General features: G+C 37.8%; 1 protein-coding gene and 1 pseudogene across 1 annotated transcript in view; one reads left to right on the forward strand and one right to left on the reverse strand.

Annotated features, from left to right (window-relative positions):
* Position 1: 1 nt before the first annotated feature.
* The window catches only part of SGPP1 (sphingosine-1-phosphate phosphatase 1), a gene marked incomplete at its 5' end in the record, with an annotated part of 34,919 nt that continues 7,873 nt past the window's right edge, over positions 2-27,047 (forward strand). Inside the window, 2 exons of the mRNA XM_029952179.1 lie at positions 2-373; positions 20,817-20,906. Coding sequence (XP_029808039.1) covers positions 2-373; positions 20,817-20,906 — 462 coding nt within the window. The remainder of the gene's footprint in view (positions 374-20,816; positions 20,907-27,047) is intronic.
* LOC115301064 lies at positions 17,684-20,116 on the reverse strand (annotated as a pseudogene).

Below are 27,047 nucleotides of genomic sequence, written 5' to 3' on the forward strand. Positions count from 1 at the left end.
CGTGGCGGCCCTGCGCCGCAACTCGCTGACGGGCGAGGAGGGCGAGCTGGCCCATGTGAGCAACTGGCCGCTCTACTACCTGTTCTGCTTCGGCACGGAGCTGGGCAACGAACTCTTCTACATCCTGTTCTTCCCCTTCTGGATCTGGAACCTGGACGCCCTGGTGGGCCGGAGGCTCGTGGTCATCTGGGTGCTGGTCATGTACCTGGGCCAGTGCACCAAGGACATCATCCGCTGGCCGCGGCCCGCCTCGCCGCCCGTGGTCAAGTTGGAGGTCTTCTACAACTCCGAGTACAGCATGCCGTCCACCCATGCCATGTCCGGCACGGCCATCCCCATCTCCATGGTCCTCCTCACCTACGGCCGCTGGCAGGTAAGGTTCCTTGTCGTCCGCTCCGCCGGCGAGAGTTGAACCCGCCGGCGTTCTCACTCCCCGCAGTTGTCACTTCGGCCGTTCTCCTCCCAGACTGTCTTAACGCCGGGTTTCACAGTCCCCGCAAACGGGCCTTGTCTAGGTTTAAAAATACGTGGTGGGGAAAACCTAGACTTTAGCTGTCAAACTATATTGTAACAGCAGTGCCTTTCTTAGAACCCAAAGGAAACGCTGTTCGTGGAGCAGCGTATTATCATCGAGGTTTGGTTGAGTTTGTAAAATGGTTTTCATTTTTGTGATGCACCGAGTCTAATTGTAATTAATTCTGATGTTCTTACACTTAACCAAGCCCCAGCTTCACCGTAGTGGTGCCTTGTGCCAGCCTAATTCTTTCAGGCTTGTGTAAAGTCTTTAGCTTTGTTTACTCTGAGCCAGTGTTTATAAAACCGTCCTGAAATTCCAAAACAAACATGGTCGTTGGAGGCAATGAAGAAATGAAGTTTAAAGGAAGGCCACTATTTTTGGAAGTTAATGGAAAGCAGCCTGAGTTATCTTTTTTTAGGGGTGTGGCTGCCAATTTGCGGAGGGACACAAAGTTTAAGTATCTCCTAAATCACCGATTTGTATTATCAGTTGTTGAGCTACCACTGTATTAGTTTCATTAGCTTTAAAAATGCATACTTTGAAACTTTTTCTTAAAATCAGGGTTCTTGGTCAGACTAGTGGGTTTATAAAAATGACACAAATGACAGCAGGGCCAGCCTGACAATCAGGAATGAATTTCTACTGGGAAACGTCTTGTATTTTGCCTATTTCTTTGGGCCTCCCGTTTTTCAGTTTTTCATGTTACTTAGGTTTGAATACTAATTCTCTTTTCTATAGAAGCAAAATTTATTCTTAACCGCTGTCTTGTTTCATCTGTCTTCTAAAAATTGTAAGAAGCTTTGTTCCTACTGTAGACCAGACCAGTCCCTTGATTTAAGAATAAACTTAGTAATCATGGGGAATCCAAAGAATCAGACTTCCTCGATTTTTTTTCCATCAGAGCACAACATCATCTTATATTGAGATATACTCAGTTCTGTGTAAAACTCCGTTATGATAAGCTTACGCATTCCAGATTTAATTCCAGTGTCCCCATGGGCACTGGGATGCAGTACATCTCTCCTGTTGTATCATGGAAAATATGTAATGTGCAGAGTAAGAATGACAGACTTATGAGGGAAGAGTACCATGGACCGTTTTTCTCCCCCGTATTGAGCCAAAGGGGAGATAGGTGATACTCATATTATAAAGTAGTGCTGCCTATTTTGCATGATAGATAAATATCTTAAGTTTTATTTAATCTAAATATTTCAGAATTTAAGATTGTCATTGAGTTATGTTTGGCATGATATTCACTGGTTAGCTAATGATGTCTGTCCTGTTTTCATGAGACTTTTCAGGAAAAAACTGAAACTGTAGAGTCTTGTATAATTCCTCGGTGAGTAGCTGTGTTGCATGGTGTTAATATTAGAGTCCAAGTGAGAGAAAATAGGTATTTTTTGTTCATCATTTATTCAGAGCATGTGCTAACAGGAAGTCCAAAAACTGAGCTGCTGGTGATTATGGATTGTAGATATTAGTATTCTAATATTTCAGGGTTATTTGAATCCTCAGAAAAAGCTTACATTTTGGTTTTTGAACAACCCAGTATATTCAATTCAAAGTTGGAGGAATTCGTGTATCGTACAATTTTATAAATGTAGCTAGGCAGGACTTTAAAAATCACCTACTCTCAAACTGTATTTTACAGATGTGGACACTGACCTATTAGAATTAATCTTGTAAAATTAGTTTAAATTTCTTATTTTACATTTTTTAACTTTAAATTTGAGTAAACTTCTAAATTTGAATAATTGTTTATCTTTTGGTTAGCTGTTATAGAAGAAAGGGTCCCTTCTATGGAAGTTCTGTGTTTATAAATGTTTCTAATAACCTCGTATGAAAAGCAAAATGGCTGTTTTACTTTTTACTTTAAAAATCCTGTTATAATTGAAAACAAAACTACCTACCGTCCTTTGTGTAAGCTCTTTTGGTCCTGCTCTCTGTCATTAGTATCATGGTACTTTGGAGGCTTATATTTTCATGAGTGGGTCATGAAAAAACAATATTGGAAACTGGGTTAAGAATTAAGTAATGAAAACCTTTACTTTTTTTTTCTTTTTTTTTTAATTTTTTAATGTTTTATTTATTTTTTGATACAGAGAGAGACAGAGCATGAGAGGGGGAGGGGCAGAGAGAGAGAAGGAGACACAGAACCAGAAGCAGGCTCCAGGCTCTGAGCTAGCTGTCAGCACAGAGCCTGACACGGGGCTCGAACCCACGAATGTGAGATCTGACCTGAGCCAAAGTCGGAGGCTCAACCGGCTGAGCCACCCAGGCGCCCCTACTTTTTTTCTTTAAAAATATTTTTTTAATGTTTATTTTTGAGAGAGAGGTTAAGACAGACAGAGCATGAGCGGGGGAGGGTCAAAAACAGAAGGGCACACAGAATCTGAAGCAGGCTCCAGGCTCTGAGCTGCCAGCACATAGTCTGATGCAGGGCTCCAACTCAGTGACCCGAGCTGATGTCATCGGATGCTTAACCGACTGAGCCACCCAGGCACCCCTGTTTTTCTAATTAATAGTTTTGTTTGATAGTCCTGTCCATCTGCTGGGCCCATAGTGCTCATTCAGGACAAGTGTGGTTTCTTCTATGTACCTGGGATGCTGAAACATCTCTGGAAACAGTTCTCTCTCATACTATCCCTTTGGTTTGCAGTAACTACCTAACTCCTCTCTGCCACTTAATGTTCCTACTTGAAATCTGCTCAAGGTTGACCTCCTACACGGAGTCCCCCCAGGGCCTTTTGGTTTTTTCTGTTAAAAAAATTTTTTTTTAAGTTTATGTACTTTGAGAGAGAGAGAGACAGTGCAAGTGGGGGAGGAGTCGGTTGGGGGGGAGAGAAACATAAGCAGGCGCCAGGGTGCCAGTGCAGAGCCCCGAGTGGGACTTGAACTCATTAAACCTGGAGCCCGATGCTTAACCCCAGGGAGCCTACCAGGTGCCCCTGCACAGAGCCTTTTTAAGTAACCCCTTCTATTTCATTATTCCTCATTTGTTCTTAAAATGACCACAGACCAACAAAATTACTTGGGGCTTGTTGAAAAGGCAGGTTTCTAAACCCTGTTCTCAGAGATTCTGATCCATTAGCTTGCTAAGTGAGGGTCTTTGCATTTTACTGAAGTTTACCAAAGATTTTTGAGAAAAAAAGTATTTTATTAAACTGCTTCCAAGTAAAATTAAATCTTGATCCTTAAAATATATTTTGTATTTCTCCAACATTGTTGTCTTGCCTTTTTTGCAATTGCAGTCTTTGAGTCTTTTCAAGATACGTTACACTATCAAAAGAGAGATTGGTACAGTATGACTCCAAGCAGTTATTTGGTTATTTGATGCCTGAAGAATGTTTTTTCATGGTGATGCAAAATAGGAAGTGTTTGATATTTCCAGGTATTAAGTAATTTGAGATCCATTAGCCAGGATAATAATTACTGCTTTGTTGGAGTTTTTTGTAGCTTGAATTGGGAAAAAATAAGAAATCAGGAGCATTAGGTATTAAGAACATAGTCCTTTGCAGAATAATCTAAAATTAAAAGTAAAGCACTCCTTTTGTATTTATTTTTGCATGTTCTTTCCAAAAATAATTCTTAATTTTTAAATAATATGGTATATAATGAGTTTTAATTACATACTTGATTTAATGACATTGAGGATCTTTTAGATTAATCTCATTTAAAAAATTTATTGTCATCATACACTTTATAGCCAAACCCATTCCCAAATGGTCCATATGCTTTCACTAATTTTAATAATAATAATAATAGTAATTATAGTATTAACATGCATGAAGGCCAGATTTTTTTTCCTTAATGTCTATTACGTGATTTAGTCTACTCTTATAACATCCCAATGTTTGGTTTTACTATTAATACAAGTTTACAGATCAAGAAACTATGGAAGATTAAATAACTTATTCAAAATAACATAGCTAGTGAGTCTCATAGGATAAATTTAAATCTTACAGACTTCAGGGGTGCCTGAGTGGCTCAGTCAGTTGAGTGTCTGACTTCAGTCATGAGCATGAGGTCATGACCTCAGCTGGTTCAGGTTATGATCTCATGGTCCACTTGTGAGTTTGAGCCCAATGTCAGGCTCTGTGCTGACAGCTCAGAGCCTGGAGCCTGCTCCGGATTCTGTTACCTCTCTCTCTCTGTCCCTCCCCAGCTCATGCTCTATCTCTCTGTTTCAAAAATAAACATTAAAAATTTTTTTTTAATCTTACATACTCCAGAGTTTATGCAGAAACTTCTTTTGAAATCACACTATGTGATTTTTATTTTTTTCACACTATGTGATTTTTAAAGAATCTTTTCAATAATAAATATTTTTGAAATACATAGGATTGTGTCAAACTACAAAAACAGTTTTTGTATGCCTGAGAGCCACAAATATTTATGTTTTAAACATATATTAAGTTGTTGACTGAAATCAGTGCTGATTTTCTCACCCTTCCTTTTCCTCTATTTTCCTAATATAAATAAAAAATTCAGTAAACATAATAAGAGCTTTAGAAAAGAAAAGCACGTAAGATATTTTATTAAAATATAGTTTATTGTAGATAATAAAGGTATCTGTGAGGTCCTGAAAAGATAAAAGGAAGACAAGAAGAGCTGCAAAAGTAGGTCACAAATGACAAAGGCTAGAAAAGGCTTTCAAGAGTGAAGGAAAACTGATCACACTGGTAATTCTGGGAAGAAACACAGTTCATTAAAAAATCAAATTGGTTTGCTCTATGATTTCTTTTTACCGTGTATCATACTTGTGCTTGAAATGCACATTTTTCTGATTTTATAAGTGCTTAATATTAATGCATCCTTTAAAAATTATTTTTTCGAACAGAGAATACTTTGTAGAAAATTTAATATTTACATGAAAATATGAAGAGAAGAGTACATTTGCCTTCTTTTTCTGTTCCACAACTACCAGAATCTCTTTTTCAGAAGGATTCATTGTTCTAAGTCTGTTGCTTAGCCTTCTGAAGAGCCTTTACTTTTGTAGACTTATATCTATATAGTTTATTTTTCACACAAATGGTAGCATACTGTCCTTTTCTGGACCTTTGCTTTTTTCATTTAGAAATACTTCGTGGGAAGATTTTCCTTTTCTTTTACCCAGTGGTTAATGGGTACTAACTTTTTGTGCTTAACAATTGTTTTAAATGCTTTACATTACTTAATTGTTTTAATCCCCATAAAGTCCTAAGAGTATTATCACTTATTTGCTGAAGAAGAAATTGAGGTAGAGGGAAGTACATAATTTGCTCCAGTTGACTCTTGGAAGTACATAACAGAGCCTGGACTCAGAGTTTAGCTGCAAAATTACACTGTGCTACTGTATTATATTGGCTCTCTGTATCAGCACTTTCCATATATATTTTTTTATTACAGTTTATTTATTTTGAGAGAGAGAGAGTGTACACACATACATAAACACACACAAGCAGGGAACAGGCAGAAAGAGAGGGAGGGATAGAGAGGATCCCAAGTAGGCTCCACATTGTCACGGCAGAGCCTGATGTGGGGCTCCAACTCATGAAACACCTCAGCCAAAGTCAGACGCTTAACTGACCGAGCCACCCAGATGCCCCAGAACTTTCCATACTATATAGAGAGTACATATGTTTCACATTTACATTATATTCCAGTATATGAACAAGGGTAATTTATTTAGTGGAGTGACTATTCCAGTACTGCCTTTTCAAAGGTTTCTCATTTTTTTCCTATCAGATTGCTGGCATTTTAGTTACTGATTTTTTAAAATATTTTTTTACACTTATTTATTATTGAGAGATAGGGACAGAGCATGAACAGGACAGTGGCAGAGAGAGGAGACACAGAATCCGAAGCAGGCTCCAGGCTCTGAGCAAGCTGTCAGCACAGAGCCTGATGTGGGGACCAAACCCGCGAACTGCGAGATCATGACCTGAGCCGAAGTCAGTCGCTCAACTGACTGAGCCACCCAGACGCCCCCTGATTTTTTTTTTTAAACTATACTTTGGGGCACCTGGGTGGCTCACTGTTGTGAGGTCGAGCGCTGCATGGGGCTCTATGCTGTGCATGGACCCTGCTTAGGATTCTCTCTTCTCCCTACACCTCTCCCCTGCTTGTTTTGTGCATGTGTGTGCGCACTCTCGCAAATTAAGAAAAAAGAAATTAAACAATACCTCTTGGGTTTTCCTTTTTTTTTTTTTTCTTAAACTGTTGTTCTGCCTTCAAATAATGTTCTACTACTTCAAGTATAGCATAAGAAGCTTGCAATGGTATACTTTCATTTTCTCTCTCTTTTTTTAAAAGAAATTTTTTATGTCTATTTTATTTTGAGAGAGAGAGAGACAGAGAGTGAGCAATGGAGGGGCAGAGAGAGAGGGAGACACAGAATCTGAAGCAGGCCCCAGGCTCTGAGGCTCTGAGCCGTCGGCACACAGCTCGAGGTGGGGCTTGAAACCATGCACCATGGGATCATAACCTGAGCCAAAGTCGGATGCTCAACCAGCTGAGCCACCCAGGCAACCCCCCTTTTTAAATTTGTTTTCTGTCTTTCTTTTATTTTGAGAGAGAGACAGAGACAGAGACAGAGACTGGGCAGGGGAGGGGCAGAAAGAGAGGGAGACACAGAATCTGAAGCAGGCTTCCAGGCATTGAGCTGTCAGCACAGTCCCTCTCTTTCTTTTTTTTATTATTGTTGCCATACATTTTACATCTACATGTCATAAAACTTGTAATAATACATTATTTTTGTATAATGTTCCAGTATTTCTAGAAATTGTTTTCTCCCCTCTTCCTGCATCTCCCTCCACTCTGGAAGTTCAGTTTCATGTATGTTCACTGATGTGATGAGGATGTTGATGATGATTACAGTGTTTTTCCTCTTGATGCTTCATTTTAGATCATCTCTATTGCTATAGCTTCCAGTTCAATGATCTTTTCTTTTGCTGTGTCTGATTTCCTGGTGGACTCCTCAAATAGGATGGGATATATTTTCACATATTATATATTTTATATCTAGAAGCTCCAATTAGGTGTTTTCTAAATTTTCTTTTTTAGCTCATTATGTTCCATTTTTCTTTCACATTCTTGAGTATAACATTATAATTTTTTTACTGTTCATTTATTTTTGAGAGGCGGGGGAGGGGCAGAGACCAAGGGAGACACAGAATTCGAAGCAGGCTTCTGGATCTGAGCTATCAGCAAAGAGCCCGACGTGGGGCTCAAACGTATAGACTATGAGATCATGACCTGAGCTGAAGTTGAAGTTGGACACTTAAGCAACTGAGCCACCCAGACACCCCTGAGTATTAGATTTTAGTAACTGTTTTAAAGTTCTTATCCACCAGTTTCGTCATCTTTGTCATCTTTGTGTGGTTCTAATATTTCTCCTGGTTATGGATTATATTCTCCTGCTTCTTTGGTAATTTTTAAGAGTTTCAGATTTTGTTGTATTCCTTTAAATAGTGTTGGACTTTGTTGTGGTTACAGTTTAATGTTTTTTAAGCTTGCTAGAGAGAGTCCAGAATAGGCTAGAGCTAATTTGGCCTCACTGGTAAGGCCATAATATTCTTCTTTTTTAAAAAGATTTTATTTTTAAATAATCTCTACTCCCAGTAAGGGGCTTGAATTTAGCCCGCTACTCGCCCTGAGATCAAGAGCATGCTGTGTGTAAGGTCTGAGCCAGCCTTCTAAAGACTACCCAATTCCCTTAGTACTCTGTTGGGTAGGAAAGAGATTCAGGCCTATGAGAGCTTTGGGAATTGATTGGCCTACTGTTTTCTGGAATTTCCCCCCTACCCTTGTGGACTTTCACCCCATGCATGCACAGATTAATACTCAGCAAACAATTTGCAGAGACCCCCTGCAGATCTTCTGGGCTTGTGTGATTCCTCTCTCCAGTGTTCTGTCCTGCAAATTAATAGCTGCTTTGGCTCTGGGAATTCTAGTCTTCTTCCCCTTACCTCAGTGCGACTGCTAGACTTTGTTTTGGTTCCTCCTCCCTTGCTACCGCCTGGAAACTACCTCTAGCAGCTAGCTAGGCAATCAGAGGGCTCATCTCATTTGTTTCCATTTCCTCATGAATTACAGTTCTGTGCTGCTTGTTTTCCAGTATCTGAAAATGGTGGTTTTATGTAAGTTGTCTAGTTTTCTGGATGTTTACAGTGGAACAGCTGTACTTACAACAGTTAATCCTTTATGGATCCTCTCACCTCTACTTACTGTTTTTTGGGTTTTTTTATTAAAAAACTTATTGAGAAGTAATTCATATACCATACAGTTCACCCAATTAAATTATGCAAATCATTAGCTTTTAAAAGTGACTCAGTTGGTGAGGCATAGACTTTGGCTCAGGTCATGATCTCACAGTTTGTGAGTTCAAGCTCCATGTTGGGCTCTGTGCTGAGAGATTAGAGCCTGGGGCTTGCTTGAGATTCTATCTCCCTCTCTCTCTCTGCCCTTCCCTCATTCTTGCTCTGTGTGTGTGTCTCTCAAAAATAAATAAACATTAAACATTTTTTAAAAATAGCTTTCAGTATATTCTTAGAGTTGTGCAACCATCATCACAGTCCATTGTAGAACATTTTCATCACCACCCAAAGGAATCCAGTACTCTCAGTAGTCATTCCCCCACTTACCCTCAATTCCTAGGCAGCCATAGCTAATCACTAATCCACTTTATGTCTCCATAGATTTGCCTACTCTGGACATTTCATATAAATGGAAGCATACAATATTTGTTGCTGGCTTCTTTCACTTAGCATGTTTTAATATTCATCCATATTATAGCATGTATCAGTACTTTGTTCCTTTTTATTGCCAAGTAATATTCCATTGGATGGATATACCACATTTTATTTATCCTTTCATTTGCCAATAGACATTTGGTTTTACTTTATTTTGAATAATGTTGCTATGGATATTTTTGTGTAAACTTTTATATGGACATCTGCTTTTGTTTCTCTTGGGTTACTTTTTGGGTTTTGAGGCCCTTTATATTGTGGTCAAATTAGCCTTTTGTTCATGTGTGATTTAGAAATATGCTTTCCTAAATTGTTACTTCTCTTCTGCTTTTTTTTCTCAAGCAGAATTATTTTCTTTTTATATATCAATCTTTTGCCTCATGGTTTCTAGATCTTGTATAATATTTAGGATAGTCTTCTACCATGTTTCTTATAATACTTTTATGTTTTGTTTTGTTTTGTTTTGTTTTGCTTTATGCTTAGGAGATGGCTTTGAGCCATCTCTTGCTTTGAGGAAGGAATCTAAATTGATATTTCCCAATGGCACCATTTATTGAATAGTCCATTTCCCCCTGACTTTGACAGTCACTTTTTTTAAGTTTACTTATTTATTTTTAGAGAGAGAGGGAGAGAGAGGGAGAAGACACAAGTGAGCACAAGTGGGGGCAGAGAGAGAGGGAGAGGATCCTAAGCAGCTCCGTGCCATCAGTGCAAATCCTGAGTTGGGGCTTGATCTCAGGAACTGTGAGATCATGACCTGAGCCAAAAGCAAGTTGGATGCTTAACCTACTGTGGGCCACCCAGGCGCCCCAGTCATTTTTAATCATAGATTAAATATAGGTATATATTTGTGTCTGTATTCATATTTTTTAGTTAGAATTGATATACCTGATATTTGTGTGCAGGTTCCATACTATTATATTTATTGTAGCTTTATAATATTTTTTCACTTACTCTTGCTGTTTTTACTTGTTTATTTGGTCTTCTGTATGTACTCTAGATTTTGTTTTTCTAGTTCCAAAAGAAAAATCCTTTTGCTATTTTCTTATTAGAAAGATAAAATCGTACTTTCATGTTAAAAATTTTTTTTAATGTTTTTTTTATTTATTATTGAGAGAGAGCATGAGCATGGGAGGGGCAGAGAGAGGGTGAGACACAGAATCTGAAGGAGGCTCCAAGCTCTGAGCTGTCAATACAGAGCCCAACATGGGGCTCTAACTCACAAACCGAGATATCATGACGTGAGCCAAAGTCCGATGCTTACCTGACTGAGCCACCAGGCGCCCCCTGTACTTTCATGTTTAAATCTTTGATCTACCTTGAGTTGTTTTTGTATATCTTGTGATATATGGATCTGATGTATTTTTTATATTGATAATTAAGCTAATACCATTTTTGAATAGTTCATCCTTTCTCTCCTTATCTGTAATGCCAATTTTGTTTCATACCACGTTTCCATAAGTGTATGATTCTGGGTTTTCTGTTCTGTTTTACTGGTCTCTATCAATATTATTGTCATGCTTTAATTGCTTTAGAGTAAGTCTTAAAATCTGTTTATGAAGGTTCTCTACCATACTCTTCAAGCTTGTTTCGGCTATTTTTGAGTATTCACTTCCAATATACATTTTAGAATGAGCTCTTTAATTTCCATAAACATGTCTGTCTGGACTTTTATTGAAATTGCAGTGATTTATAAATTAATGTGGAGAGAATTGATAGGCTTACGGTATTGAATTTATTTATGAATATGGTAAATCTTTTTTTTAATGTTTATTTTTGAGAGAGAGACAGAGCACAAGTGGGGTAGGACAGGGGCAGAGAAGGAGACACAATCTGAAGCAGGCTCCAGGCTCTAAGCTGTCAGCACATAGCCTGATGCAGGGCTCAAACCGACAAACTGTGAGATTGTGACCTGGGCTGAAATCGGATGTTCAAACAACTCAGCCTCACAAGCGTCTCGAATATGGTAAATCTTTATTTAGGTTTTCTTAAATGTATTTCAATGGAGTTTTATAATTTCCTCCATATAAATCAAGTATATTTTGTTAGACTTGTTTCTAGCTTATGTTTTTTGTTGTCATAAATGATATCTTGTTAAAATTCAAATATTACAACTTTTTGTGACTGGAATATGGAAACATATTTGATTTTTATGCACTGATCATATATACAACTTTTTTCAACTCTTCATTAATTTAATAATTTATATGTATATTTTATCTGTTCTTTATAGAGAAAAACATATCAGCTAAGAATAATGACAAGTTTATTTCTTCTGTTGCAATTATACATTTTTTTCCTATTGATTAAAAAGCTTTAATAAAGGTAATGACATTAAATGTCACAAATATAATCATTTCATTTCTAACAGGTACTAGTCAATAACATAAATCCTGCAGATAAGAGGGCAAATAAAACAGAAATAGGGTCTGTTTGCTTGAGGGGATTAGACCGGTGTTTTAAGAAGAGTCTTGTGTCTGTAGTATGGAAAATGGACTAGAGAGCAGTGTGACTGGAGGCAGGGGAAGCAGACCTGGTAGGACGTTACTCCACCAGCTCAAGGGAGAGAAGATGGAGACCTACAGGCACCTGTAAACAACAGCCTGCTACCTGATTTTCTATGGCCTGTGAAGTATGGATGGTTTTTTACATTTTAAATAGTTACAAAGAGCTACAAGATTACTTTGTGACACGTGCAAATTATTTGAAATTAATAGTTTTATTGGCTCTACATAAAGCCACTGAATCACAGCCACGTCTATTCATTTCTATGTATCTTGTCTGTGGTGCTTTTGTGCAGCAGCAGCCAAGTTGAGTAATTGTGACATTGACTGTATAATCCACGAAGCCCAAGATAGTTACTATCTGGCTCTTTACAAAAGAACTTTGCTGGCTCCTGACCTAGATAGTGTCAGTGGGAGTAGAGAGAAATGGATAAATTTGAGAAGAACTAAGATGTAGAATTGATAAGACATGGGGATTAATTGCAAATGACAGTAAAGAAGAAAAACAGGAGTAAAGGATTCTTCGAACCAGGTTCACTATTTGGGAAGCTGTGAAACAGTAATGTGATTTATAGAAATAGAAACTACTGAAAGCAGGTGAGATTTACAGAAAGGAGCAGGAGTATGGAGAAAAATTCTATTTTAGGTATGTTGAATTTGAGGTGTCTATAAGACTGAACTATCTGGGAGGCAATTCTACACATGAAAGAGACGTGGACAGGTTTGGTACCGTCGGCACACATGTGCAGAGTGAAGTAATCAGAGTGGATGGTGCCGCCCTTGCACACAGGGTACACACAGAAGAATAGAGAGTCTAGGGAAAACCCTTTTCTTTTTAATAAAAAAAATTTTTAATGCTTATTTTTGAGAGAGAGACAGAGCATGAGCAGGGAAGGGGCAGAGAGAGAGAGAGGGAGGGAGACACAGAGAGACACAGAATCTGAAGCAGGCTCCAGGCTTGGAGCTGTCAGTACAGAGCCCAACACGGGGCTCAAAATCGTGAATAGTGAGATGGTGACCTGAGCCAAAGTCAGATGCTTAACTAACCGAGCCACCCAGGTGCCCAAAGGAAAAAAAAACCTTTAAAGACATTAATATTTAAGGAATGGATAGGGTAAAAAGAACCTGAAACAGATCTGACAAGTAGCAGTTTGAGAGGTAAGAAGATACCTTAGGGATTGTCTAACTAAGGTTGTGTGTGTGTGTGTGTGTGTGTGTGTGTGTGTGTGTGTGTGTAGGGTTCTAGTAAACCATTTGTATTAGGAAAAAGAAAAAGAAAAAAATTTGAGGACTAGAACGGGTATCTTCTCATGGAAGTCAAAGTCAAGAAAGTGCTGCCAGGCTTCCTGAGGAACTGGAGCCAGGCCACTAGAATGCTATTAGAACTAAAGACAATGCTGTTCTTCTCTTTTCTTGGGGTTGCATGGTCTCCTATTTCTGCTGCTTTCTTCTCTCTCTGCTTTGGCGCACATGTATCAGCCTCATCCCTACTTCAAGTTCATTTCCAAATTCAAACACACAATAGAGACTCTTTTTTTTTTTAAATATTTCTAAATGTTTATTTTTGAGAGACAGAGAGACAGAGTGTGAGCAGGGGCAGGGCAGAGAGAGAAGGATACACAGAATCCAAAGCAGGCTCCAGGCTCTGAGCTGTCAGCACAGAGCCCTACGCAGGGCTCGAACCCACGGACTTTGAGATCATAACCTGGGCCAAAGTTGGACGCTTAACCCACTGAGCCACCTAGGCGCCCCTGATTGACTCTCTTTCAAACTACTGTTAGGAAAAAGAATATAATCAGCTGAGCGCAGCCAATGGGTTTGCTGCTGCAGGGGCGGGTGTCCATGCCTGACCCAACAGCTGTAGTCGGAAGAGCAGGATCAGACAGTAGCAGCCTGTCTCCCAGGCCCCAAGCTGGGTCTAAGCAGCAATGTTTGCAGAAGAAAAAAGTATACATTGGACAATGTCATAAAAAGAATATACTATAAAGGGAAACTACAAGTGAGAGTGTTTCTAGAAGAGGAAAGTAGTTAATATTTTTAAATGCCGCTAAAAGGACAAGCAAGAGAAGTACTGAGCTTTATAGAAGACTTGGAAAATAAAAATAGGAAAAATCCAATAACTTTTTTTGGTATTTTCTTATAATTTGAAAATATTTGGGGCCATATTATATATACAGTTTATTCTTTTTTTATATAAAATGTGACAGTTAATTTTGTGTCATTTAGCTAGGCATGATACCCAGATTTTTGGTTAAACGCTACTATAGATAGATGTTTCTGTGAAGATATTTTTTTAGATAACATTAACATTTAAATCCATAGACTTTGAGATTACCTTCCATAATATGGATTGGGCTTTTATCCAAACAATTGAAAAAAAGCCTGTTTCCCTCCCAGGAAGAGGGGATTCTGCCCCCCCAATTGTCTTTGGACTTAAGCTACATCAGCTCTTTCCTGGATGTCCAGTCTTCTGACCTACCTGCAGATTTTGAACTCTCCAGCCTCCAGGAGTGTTGAAATCCAATAATAAAGCCAATTCCTTGCAATAAGTCTATCTCCATATATGAGTATATATAGATCTTACTGTTTTTTTTCTGGAGAACTCTAATAGGCCATAACTTTTTCTTTCAGCAAACATTCCTAGAAAACATTCTTAATGAAGCACTTTCATATTCGTGCAAAATAGTTTTTATATTATAGAACTGTCCTTACTATAGACATATTATCTCCATTTATAGACAAGGAAGACAAGGAAACTGATGCAAAGAGCTTATGAAACTAGCGCATTGTCCCACACCTGAAGAAGTAGGCAACCTTGGGGGAGTCAGCCTAGCTCACAACCCTCTAAGGGTCCCTCACCTTTAGGGCAACCATACTTTCTCAAATCAGAAATCGAGTTTGGGCAGGTTTCTTCACTAAAGAAGTAAATCGAAAAACCTCCATCTACCATCTGGACTAAAGAACAGAAAAGCTGCTGCACAGAAAAAGATGAAGTGGCTATGTAAAAAGAAGTGACGGTGCTGTGACCATTTATAGTTGAAGTTTCTTCTTGAAGCTTAGCCTCCTTTTGCCTTAAGGTTCAGTGATGTCCTCTATAACTTTATAATACACCTTCTTTTTTCTCAAAGTAAGTTGATTCTTGTTATTTCTATTTTTCAGAGTCCCAATAAATGCATATAGTAAATGGCTAGAACCAGATCTGTGTAGCTCCAAAAACCTGTATTTTAAACTACTACATTATAGTCAATATTGATTAATTCATGGGTGTATGGTACATATAATTTTATGATAAACATCTTTATATATGAATCCTTGCCCACATATCTATGTCTTTGGTATAGAATTCTAGGAAAGAGATCACTGGGTCAATGTATGTGAACATTTAAACTCTTTTACATATTGGCAAAATGCTTTCCAAAAGGGTGCATCAATTTTTATTCCACTAGCAGGGTATGAAAACAAGGTATCATTAATGTGGTATGGTTGTCATCTCTTGTTTACATTGTTTATATATATATGTGTGTGTGTGTGTGTGTGTGTGTGTGTGTGTGTATGTTTATAGTGTATTGTTTACACTATACATTTCTTGAATTCAAAACATAATTTTTTTTCTGGTGCCTGCCTTTGTTCTATATTTAAATTACTCTGAAAATTGTAAATTCTGTTGAAGAGAGTTTTTGTAATTGTTTAAATGGCAAGGCATTTTATTGACTTTTTTCTAACTTCAATGAATGTGAATGACAAATGCCACAATATAAAAAATAATTCTGGTTATGTGTGATAAATAGTTAAATAAATATCAGTAAGAATAAAACCGTTTGGTATAATAACTGAAGGAAATGTTTAGGTAAGTGTTCCTATGCAATAGACTGTGCAATGGAAAGATTAGATAGTCATATCAGTTTTCAGTTTGGTAAATTTTTATTAATTTGAAAATAATGTGAAGGACTTGTAACTTTCAGCTTTAAAAAATTTTTGTTAATGTTTGTTTGTTTTGAGAGAGAGAGAGAGAGAGAGAGACAGAGACAGAGACAGAGCATGAGAAAGGAAGAGCCAGAGAAAGAGGGAGACACAGAATCCGAAGCAGGCTCCAGGCACTGAGCTGTCAGCACCGAGCCTGACGCAGGGCTCAAACTCGCAAGATTATGACTGGAGCCAAAGTCAGACGCTTAACCAACTGAGCCACCCAGGTGTCCCTTCAGCTTTTTTTTTATAAGACCTAAAGATGTAAGAAAAAAACCCTCTTATTAGAGGAAATAACATAAATTTAGCAGATAAAGCTCAACAGTCTCTAAAAAAAAAAAGAAAAGAAACTAGGACCCACTGCCAAACTTAAAATTAGTACTATTTGTATAGTGATAAAAGTGTAAAGTAACAAGCATGGTAAATTGGAAGACATCAGAATAAACCACTGGAATATAATGCTAAATGTTATTTGGCATCTCTGCCTGTTTCCTTATCTGTAAAGAGAGGGGAGGGGAATGGAATTAATATCTTCAAGATCCCTTCTGCCTCTAAATAAGGAAAGTTTGTACCTAGCCTCCATTCTAAGAAAAAAATATCTGAGTGATAATCTGCTTTATCCTAGGGACACAAGGAATTTAACAACATACGTTATACATGAAGGACAGCTTAGTAAATAGTGGATAAGAGCTTAGACTTCGGAATTAGACTCTCAGTGTCTAAATCTCAGCTCCATACTTTAATACCTGTTTAATCTTGGACATCTTATGCCTCAGTTTCATTTAAATTAGAATACCTACCTCATAGGGTTGTTCTGATTAAATGAGCTAACATTTATAAAGCTCTTCGGATAGTGCCTGGTACACAGCAAGTTTCATGTTCAGTAAAATTATTTAATCTACTAACACTTCAGTAAACAACAAATCGACATTTATTTGTTCTAACATCACTTTTGGCTTTTAAAAAGATCCAGCCACTTATTTGTCAGAAATAAAGGATTGGGTTGGGTTGGAATTAAGGGTAGAGAGGGACAGTCAAGTGGGAGACAGAATAACAAATATGTATTTGTCAGAAGTGAGAGAGGTTGGTTAATTTGTTATCACAGAGGGAAAGAGGAAGATGACTTTTTTAAAAATAGAAACTAGAGCTCTTACAGAACTCATACAGAATTGCCAAATTTGCCAATGTGGAGAACACAATTTGAGATTCTCATTACAGTTTCTTTTGCATTTTGAAAATTACTATTCTTAATTGCTCCCACTCCACTCACTCGCCCAAGTGCTGACACAGGTCAAGAAGAGCTCTTGCCACCCAGGCTAGATTTGCTCCCAACCCTGGAGATTTGAAAATTTTTAAAAATTAAAAAAAATTCCTATTTTTTACAAAATAAATCTCCACAGAATCCGTATTAGATATTGGAGAACTTCTCTGGGGCCTTGTAGCAAGTAGGGCTAGATTATCTAAGAGACAATTAGATAAAAAAAATTCTTTGACAGATTGGAATTGGAATAAATTAATGAATTGGAAACTGCCTGGAAGACTGAATTTACTAAGTTTCTGTTGTTTCTACTCTGGTTTCCAAAGAGGGAATCAGGAATTTCTTGTCTGTTTCTAATCTTGGGAAATATTTTACTCTTACACTATTGAGTATGTTATCCATAGGTAGTTCATAAATGCCCTTTATCATGTTGAAGAAATTCCCTTCTTTCCTAGTTTTTTAAATCCTTTTATTATGAAGGATGTTCATGTATATTTTTTCTTCTATTTTTTTATAGCACAACTTATATATTTTAAATGGACAAAAAATTAGTATCGTTTACAGTATCTTAAGATAAATTGCCTTTGAATGGGCACTTCCTTTCCCGTCCTTTGAGGTCTACAAGACATATCTAGAAAATTTACTACCGGGGAAAATGAAGACTGCTTAAATCCAATGGGGGTGGGAGGGGATCTGTGGTGTATCCTTTTGATTAATTGCTGTAACACTGTCCTTTGGGCGGCTGAGGGAGTTCCACGTTTTCTTTAGACATCATTAGGCGCCGAGGCTCCTGCAGGACGACCTTGATGCTGTATGAGTTCTTGCTAGCACCCGTGTGGCTCTCAGGTCCACCAGTCCGTTAGAACTATTAACTCCATTCATATTAATTTTTGTTACAAATCTTACAAAGGAGGGTGCTTCTGGGTATTTAGGTCCACATTCTATTTTAAGGCTGTATATTCGGTTTTCATAAATTGTCTGAGCCCGTGGTGGCTGCCATCTTGCATCACTGTCACTCCTCTTAATTCTATTAATACACAATGTGTTACATTGATTTTCTTTGTTGAACCATCCTGGCATTATTTATTGGGGCACCTGGGTGGCTTAGTCGGTTAAGTGTCTGACTTCAGCTCAGGTTATGAACTCACGGTTGGTGGGTTCGAGCCCCGCGTCAGACTCTGTGCTGACAGCTAGCTCGGAGCCTGGAGCCTGTCTTCAGATTCTGTGTCTGCCTCTTTCTCCGACCCTCCCCTGCTCATGCTTTCTCTATTTCTCAAAAATAAATAATAAATAAAAATAAAGTTTATTTTGAGAGGGGGAGGTTTTTTATATTTCTATACAATTTACTTTGTTTTAGAAAGTATATAGTAATGTTATTATTTACTTATTTAAAAAAAATTTTAATGTTTATTTTTGAGGGAGACAGAGTATGAGTTGGGGAGAGGCAGAGGGAGAGGGTGACACAGAATCTGAAGCAGGCTCCAGGCTCTGAGCTGTCAGCACAGAGCCGATGCAGGGCTCAAACTCATGAACTGTGAAATCATGACCTGAGCTGAAGTCAGGAGGAAGAAGAGCTTGAGAAAGATTGATATTCAATATCTGGTAGAATTCACCAGAGAAACCATGTGGACTTCAGGGACCCAGGCTGATGGAAGTTTGCCTGTCTTGTGATCCATTTCAGCATGTGGCTTCCAGGGTTGCATTTATAGGTAAGAGAGAGATCATAGAATGATTGAAAGTGGCATAAGTCACTTTTATCCCAGCTCATTGCCCAAACTAATAACATGGTCCCGATCTAACTGCAAAGGAAGCTGAAAATGTAGAGGTTAGTGTTGCAACACCTGTTCTCCTTTTATTTATCCAAAGTAATTAACATATTTTACTTTATTATTTATATATTATATATATTTAAATATAATTTGAATATTTTGTGTTTACTGTTTAGTGCCTTCCCCCAGCAAAAGCATAAGCTTATTCTCCTAAGAAAAACCACACTGCTTACAGTTTCTTGCCTACAAGCCTTTGCTCACAGTGTTCCTACTGTCTATAATGCCTTTTATCTTTTTTGCTCTGTACTCACTCCTTTTTTCTAAAGATTAAATCCTACTTATCTCTCAGGACAACCTGGATCTTAACTTTATCTGGACTTTGTTAACATCTTTAAGTTAAGTGCCATCCCTTAGACTCCATCTGAATTTTTTAGTATACTATCTGAGCACTTACCTCATATAGTTACAGGTCTGTCTGCCCCATCAACCAAGTTCCTCATGCATGTGAAAGAATGGCTGGAGCCATAGGTAGAGCCTAAAAAAAACTAGGAGGATCTGAATAAGGGCAGTTTAAGGAGAGTGGAGAAAAGATGATAGAATCAAGAAATATTTACAAGGTAAAATCAACAAGACTTGATTATTGGTTGAATGTAAGAGATAAAGAAGGAATCAAGGATAATTCACATTTTTCATTAGGTTATTATGTGGATTATGAGATTTCCAAGTGAAATAGAGAATATGAGATGGGGAACAAGTTTGGGTGGTAAGATGATGGCATTGGTTTGAAGGATAGTGAGTATAAATAACTCCATATAGACCTCAAGGTGAAGACACGTGCAGGGGATGGTTGTACGGTTCTTAACCCAAAGAAATGGTTAGGTCTTCAGCTTACAAAGTAGTAGTTAACAAATAAGAAAAGCAAAGACTACCAAGAAATACTAAGGGCAAAATCCTTATTTATTTATTTATTTATTTATTTATTTATGCCAGTGTTTAAGGAACAAGAACAGGAAGTTATGCTCTTGTGTAGGAAACCGGAAGGGGGGGGGGGCGGAGATGGTGAAAGAGGAACCAGGAGAATGTGAAACTGTAGATATCAAGGGTATTTAAAATCTCAAGAAAGTGGTGGCTATGTCAAATGCAATAGAGAAGTCAAATCAAAACAAATAAGTATGAAATCTGTATCATTCTTCTTGCAACCTTACTTAATTCCCTTCTTTCAACCCCATTTCTTATTGAAACATGTTGACTTTTTATTGAATTGAACCACATTGTCTTCAGTTTTATGTAGAAATTTGAAATTATAGGACATAAACTTCCTCAGATGTGCCCCCCCCTTCTTTTTCCTTCACAGACCTGCCGCCACGGCTATCCATCGTTTCCGCCTTCCCTCTAATCTAAGGAGAGTCAAAACCAACTCTTAACGTTAGTGCCCTTGATACCAAGAGTTGTCTATATTTTATTTTTACCCTTTTTAAGACTTTGTGATCCCAGTATCCACCCCAAAATTTTTCTCAAAAAGGTTACCATTTGAAATTTTAGTAGAAGGCAGAAGTGGAAAACAAATGACAGGTTGTTGAATATTGAATAGAAGGTGGGGAAATATCAACAGAAACTACAAATAGCAGTCACTGATGGAACTTAGAGGGAGACCGCTCAGTCTTCCTCCGCAGGGATGTGAGGACACTTACAGGGAGCAGATTCAAGCACGGCTCCAGAGGTATTTCGAGTTTGGAGCTGCGTGAAAAATATGTCTCCTACCTGTGCTCCTGAAGCATGCTGGTGATTAAGTCTTTACGGCAGAAATGAAAATGAGCCAGTTCTCACAGTTGAAGAACGTAAAAACACCAGATTTCCTTCATTTGTTCAATTATGCAAAAGTTAGAAAAATAATGCAAAAGTATTTCTTAAATGTCAGCTATGTGCCAGGCTTAGACTTAGGTGCTAGGAATACAATGGGGAGTAAAAACATAGAGTTCATGTTTTTGTGGAGTTCTGTGGTATAATGATGTGTTTATTCCTTGTTTATACTTAACCTAATTTATATAACCTGTTTTACTTTTTTTTCCCCTTTAGTATCCTCTTCTATATGGACTGATTCTCATTCCCTGCTGGTGTTCTCTAGTGTGCCTAAGCAGAATTTACATGGGAATGCACTCCATTCTGGTAAGGAAAATTTGTGTTCTTAGTGCTTTATTTTTTTCTGAAAATGACAGGCTATTTTATAGTTTTTAATCATTTCAAACATACAGGGAACCTAAGAAAATATTATAAATCATGTTTGTTTTGGAAAAAAGACATGTGTGTATAATATACACACACACACACACACACACACACACACACACACACACACACACACATATACACTGTTTTGTGAACATTTAACATAGTAATCATGTATTTTTTAGAAACAGTTCCCAGTTCCCAGCAATCACAGATAACCAAGTATTAGGTTCAGGATAAGGAATAAGGTTTCTCCTACCTACTAGTCTCAGTTTGATTTTCCTTCTCATGCTCTTTTGTGCCTCTCCACCAGAGTCAAAGCAGCAGTGTGAATATAGTAATCAAGGCGCGCTCTCCTTAGTAGTGAGCACCCATTGACTAGAAATAACATGAACTTAAACCATCCTGGTGCCACTTGTATTTACATATTAAACTCTAGTTTTCTTCTTTTCCCCCAACGGTATTTTAGGACTTACAACAATGACTTTATGTTGAGGATGCCATTCGGTTTAAAAAGCAGCAGCACAGGGACCCTGTACTCTCCAGCCACAGCTACTCCCCTCCCTTTCTGCCCTTCCCAGCGACGTTCTAGCTTGCACCATCTTGTCACCAGACGACGGTAATAGCTTCTGAAGTGGTGGCCCTGCTTCCAGTCTGACCCCATTCCATAGGGTGTTTAGCCTCCTGTCGTAGCTTACTTCCAAACCACACTTAGGATGCCATACTGAATGACTTCTGTTTCGTCAACCGTCAGTGGTGTTTCTTACCTCCAGGAAGGTAGTAACTTATGCTTGGAATACCCTTTTCCCTTTCTTTGTCTAGCTAATTATCCATTCTTCAGGACTCACAAAAAATGTTCTTATCTCTGAAAAGCCTTGTTACATTCCCCATCTTGCCTTTCTCTTCTAGCCTGGCTAGATGACCTTTCTCCCAGAGCATCTTGAGCATAATTCTGACACACTGCGACGACTTTTTTCCTTATCTGTCACCCCCACTAGACAATATGCAACATAAGAAAAGTAACTGTATGTTTCCTCTCTATCCCTTGTATTAAGTGTAGTGTCTCTTACTGCACTCTATGAAAGTATTATTTATTTTGTAGATAAAGGATCAGAAAAGAGTGGAGAAATATGAACTAATTCATGGGATCAAAAAATTTATAACTGGCTATATCAAATTTTTCTTGCCCTTTGCAACATTTTAACACTTTTAGAATTTTCTACTCATTAAATAGTATCTAATCAGCTCGTTTCGTAGCTGTAGGAATGTTGGGTTTCTATTTCTTACTTGGATTGCTTGCCTCCATTAGCTGCCCTTTCACTAGTAAATTTCCAGAAGGCTCAAATACTGTTTTAATAAGCAAATTATTTCTGTTCAACTTTTTATAATTATATTAATACAAATTGTGAATTTACATATAACTTTCTTTCTGATTAATCTCTACTAATTTAGTGTTTATTTTTTGAGAGACAGAGAAAAAGAGTTTGAGCAGGGGAGGGGCAGAGAGAGAGAGGGAGACACAGAACCTGAAGCAGGCTCCAGGCTCTGAGCTGTCAGCACAGAGCCAACACTGGGCTTGAACCCTCAAATCATGAGATCATGACCTGAGCTGAAGTCAGATGCTTAACTGACTGAGCCACCCAGGTGCCCCCAGTATCATTTTTATATCATATCTAATACTTGTCACAAAAAATGTTATCCATTTATGTGCCTTGTTAATTATTCTCTTCCAACTCCAAAAATTAGTAATATTGCTCCTAAAAATCTACCAAATGGTTATGCATCTTTCACTGGTAAAAAATGGGTTCCTGGGGGCGCCTGGGAGGCTCAGTTGGCTAAGTGTCCAACTTCGGCTCAGGTCATGAACTCACAGTTTGTGGGTTTGATCCCCACATCTGGCTCTGTCCTGACAGCTCAGAGCCTGGAACCTGCTTTGGATTCTGTCACCTTCTCTCTCTGCTCTTCCTCTGCTCATGCTTGCTCGCTCTCTCTCTCTCTCAAAAATAAACATTAAAAAAATGGGTTCCTGATATTTTTTGAAGGTAAAGCTATTAGATAATTTTACCCTTAGGCTCATTATCATAGTAAAAAGAGGAATAAGAATCTGATTATATTTAATATATAATCTAAAAAATGTGTTCTTGGGACCTCTGGGTGGCTAAGTTCTGATTCTTGGTTTCAGCTCAAGTCATGATTTTACGGTTCATGAGTTCAAGCCCTACATTGGGCTTTGTGCTGACAGGGCAGAGCCTGCTTGGAATTCTCTCTGCCCCTCCCCCACACGCTCTATCTCTCCCAAAATAAATAAATAAACTTAAAAAAATTTTTTTTTAATTTTTAAATAATAAAAGGTGTGTTCTTTAAAAAAAACCTGTTTAGTGGCTTGATCAAACATTCAGGCTGACTTCAGTTCAGATTTTATATACTGGATTTCTGATTTTGAATCTGCTGACATAAAAACAATATTTGTGTATTATTTTTCAAATCATAAGTCTGATAATCCTAGTCCTTTATTCAAAAACCTTCCTGTTCCATAGAATGTTTCATCAATTTTATTCAGACCAGCTACTAAATTTTTATTATATTACAAATTTTTATTATTTGTAAATAGTATTACAAATTTTTGTTTTCCTTTTATTTTTTATTGTATTTATTTTTTGTTTTCCTTTTAGAAGTAAAATCAGGATTTCCAAACATTGTAAACCAATGTCCCGTGTTAGAACCATAATTATTCCTAATCGGTAATACATTGCTTATTATTTAATAGCTGATGTATGAAACTATACCTATAATGAACCTCCCCTTACATTATGGATCTAATATATTCCCACAATGTTCACTTTTTCCTGTATTTTAATATTTCAGTAATCGTCTGCATTTTGAATTATTTTCTATTTATTTATTTATTTAATCTGAGAGAGGGGGGGTGGAGTGGGGGGACAGAAAGAGAGGGAGAGAATCACAAGCAGACTCCATGCTGTCAGCACAGAGCCCTTTGTGGGGCTCCATCTCACGAACCTTGAGATCATGACCTGAGCTGAAATCAGGAGCCTGATGCTTGACTTCCTAAGCTACCCACGTGCCCCTTTAACTATTTTCTTAATCATAATTTGTATATTTACTATATATTGTGAAATTAGTATGGAACTATAGGCAGTGTGTACCCTACAAGTTGCTAATAGGTGCTTAGATAGCTATTCTTATTAAGTGCATGTCCTCATTAACACAAGAAGAGAGTTCTTATAATGTATTCTAAATAATTTATAATGAACACTTCATTTAGTATTTGTTTTTGTTATAACACAAAGAGCAACAGCTTCATTTATTTTCAATATCTGCCCACTTTTCCTAAATTGATTTTCTTAATTCCAAGCAAAGTATAGAGAAGTTACCACATCTATTTTTTCTTTATTATAAAGCTAGCTCTCAAATTTTACATTAAGGGGTGCCTGGGTAGCTCGGTCAGTTAGCGTCCCACGCGTGGTGTCAGCTCAGGTCATGGTCTCATGTCATGGAATTAAGCCCCACATCTGGCTCTGTACTGACAGTATGGAGCCTGCTTGGGATTCTCTCTCTCTTCCTCTCTCTGAGCCTCCCTGGCTCACGTGTATGGACACAGTCTCCCTCTCTAAATAAATAAATGTAAAAAAAATTAAATTCGTAAAAACAGATCATTTTTCAGTGACTAGACGAGGTACTTGTCAAACTATTTTGTTTCTATATTAGTAAAATTATGAATATATTAGAAATCCATTTACCCAAACTTGTCCTAAAAACTTTACACGTATATGTGTGGAAAGTCTTTTTAGAAAGGTATTATGAGATTATATATTAGTACAGGCCCCTCAAACCCATTTTTATAAGAAGAAAAATTACCAAACCAATCATATACACACACACACACACACACACACACACACACACAACACCCAAAAACATGTGATAGAGAAAGAGCAATAAACACTGAGAGTTTTAACAGTAACTGTTCCTGGGTAATAACTGCTTATGGGGCACCTGGGTGACTCAGGTGGTTAAGCGTCTGGCTTCGGCTCAGGTCATGATCTTACGATTTGTGGGTTTAAGCCCTGCATTGTTTAAGTCTGAATTTTAATTAAAGTAAATATTTCAAAATCTATCCTTAATAGTGCACTTATAATAGTGTGCTAGCATACTGAAATAAGAAGCAGGACAACTAAGATATGTTACAGTTGAGGTGCCTGGGTGGCTCAGTCGGTTGAGTATCCAGCTTTTGATTTTGGCTCAGTCATGATCCCAGGGTCATGGGATCCAGCCCCACCTCAGGCTCCATGCTCAACATGGAGCTTAAGATTCTCTCTCTCTGCCTCTGCCCCTCCCCCCCACTTGTGTGTCTACTCTCTCTCTCAAATATAAAATAAAATATTATAATTGAAAACAACACAGCAACTTACTAGGATATGACAGGAGCCTGGATTCTAATCTTAGCAAAAAATTTAGACTTAATATGTAATAAATCTTTGTTGAATTTATGGTATTTGATACCTTCTTCCATAAATTTGATAACCTTGATTATTCTACTCAAATATGTAATTATCTATTAACTTTGAAGGCATATAAGTTATCTGTGATTAGTATCTAAAATTATTTGCTAGGGTTTTTTTTTTTTTAATTTTCTACTTTAAGTTCTTTTTGCTACCTTTAACATTAACTTTTCTTTATTACATAGTTTGTGCTGTAAAGCTTAAACCACTTAGTATACATTTTAATGTTATACATTAAATTGATATCACAGGACGCCTGGGTGGCTCTGTCAGTTAAGAGGCTGACTTTGGCTCAGGTCATGATCTCAGTTTGTGGGTTTGAGCCCTATGTCAGGCTCTGTGCTGACAGCTCAGAGCCTGGAGCCTGCTTCAGGTTCTGTTTTTCCATCTCTCTCTGCTCCTCTCCTGCTCATACTCTCTCTCGCTCTCAAAAATAAACAAACATTAAAAAAATTTTTTTAAATAAATTGATATCACAGTGATAGCTACCATGTCTATGCCCTGAATTAATTCTTTCCTTCTGGTTCGTTGTGTGGAAGTTCAGTTTGCCCTTACTATTTTCTTTAATTTATTTATTTCGAGAGAGAGTAAGCAAGGGAGGGGCAGAGAGAGAGAGAATCCCAAGAAGGCTCTGCCTTGAGAGCAGAGCCTAATATGAGACTCAAATTCATGAACCATGAGATCATTACCTGAGCCCAAACCAAGAAATCAGATGCTTAATCAACTGAGCCACCCAGGTGCCCCAGTTTGCCCTTACTATTCAGGGTAATATAAATAACTAATAACTCAATCAGAAAAGGTAGGTAGATTTAGATACATTTTCAACAAATGTATTAAGCACCTTTAATCCATCAGATTAAATACCTAACTCTATGACATTAGTCCAGTTTCCTTTATTTAACAATCCAAGTTTAATATTCATAGAGCCCTACAAAAAAATTGAGGACAACAAATTTTGGATATTCTATGTCATACTGAAATATATTCCTAAAATTATAATTGTTTTGAATTATTTTTAAGAATTCTTAAAGAGATCAAATACAGGCACACTTGTCTGGCTCAGCCAGAGGATTGTGTGACTCTTGATTTCGGGGTTTTGTGTTCGAGTCCCATTTTGGGTGTAGAGATTACTTAAATAAAAAATAAATTAAAACTTAAAAATAATTGGGGGCACCTGGGTGTCTCAGTTCATTAGGTGTCCGACTTGATTTCGGCTTGGGTCATGATCTCACACAGTTCTTGAAGTCAAGCCCTACATCAGACTCTGTGCTGACAGCGCAGAGCCTACTTGGGATTCTAACTCTCAATAAATACATAAACATGAAAAAACTTTATTTTTTTATATAGTTTATTTTTGAGACAGAGAGAGGCATGAGTGGGGGAGGGGCAGAGAGAGAGGGAGACACCAAATCTGAAGACAGGCTCCAGGCTCCAAGATGTCAGCACAGAACCTGACGCAGGGCTCGAACCCATGAACTGTGAGATCATGACCTGAGCCAAAGTCAGACGCCCAACAGACTGAGCTACCCAGGCACCCCCAAAAAACTTTAAAAAGTGGCCA

Source organism: Suricata suricatta, chromosome 9, assembly GCF_006229205.1.
Source record: "Suricata suricatta isolate VVHF042 chromosome 9, meerkat_22Aug2017_6uvM2_HiC, whole genome shotgun sequence".
Classification (NCBI taxonomy): Eukaryota; Metazoa; Chordata; class Mammalia; order Carnivora; family Herpestidae; genus Suricata; species Suricata suricatta.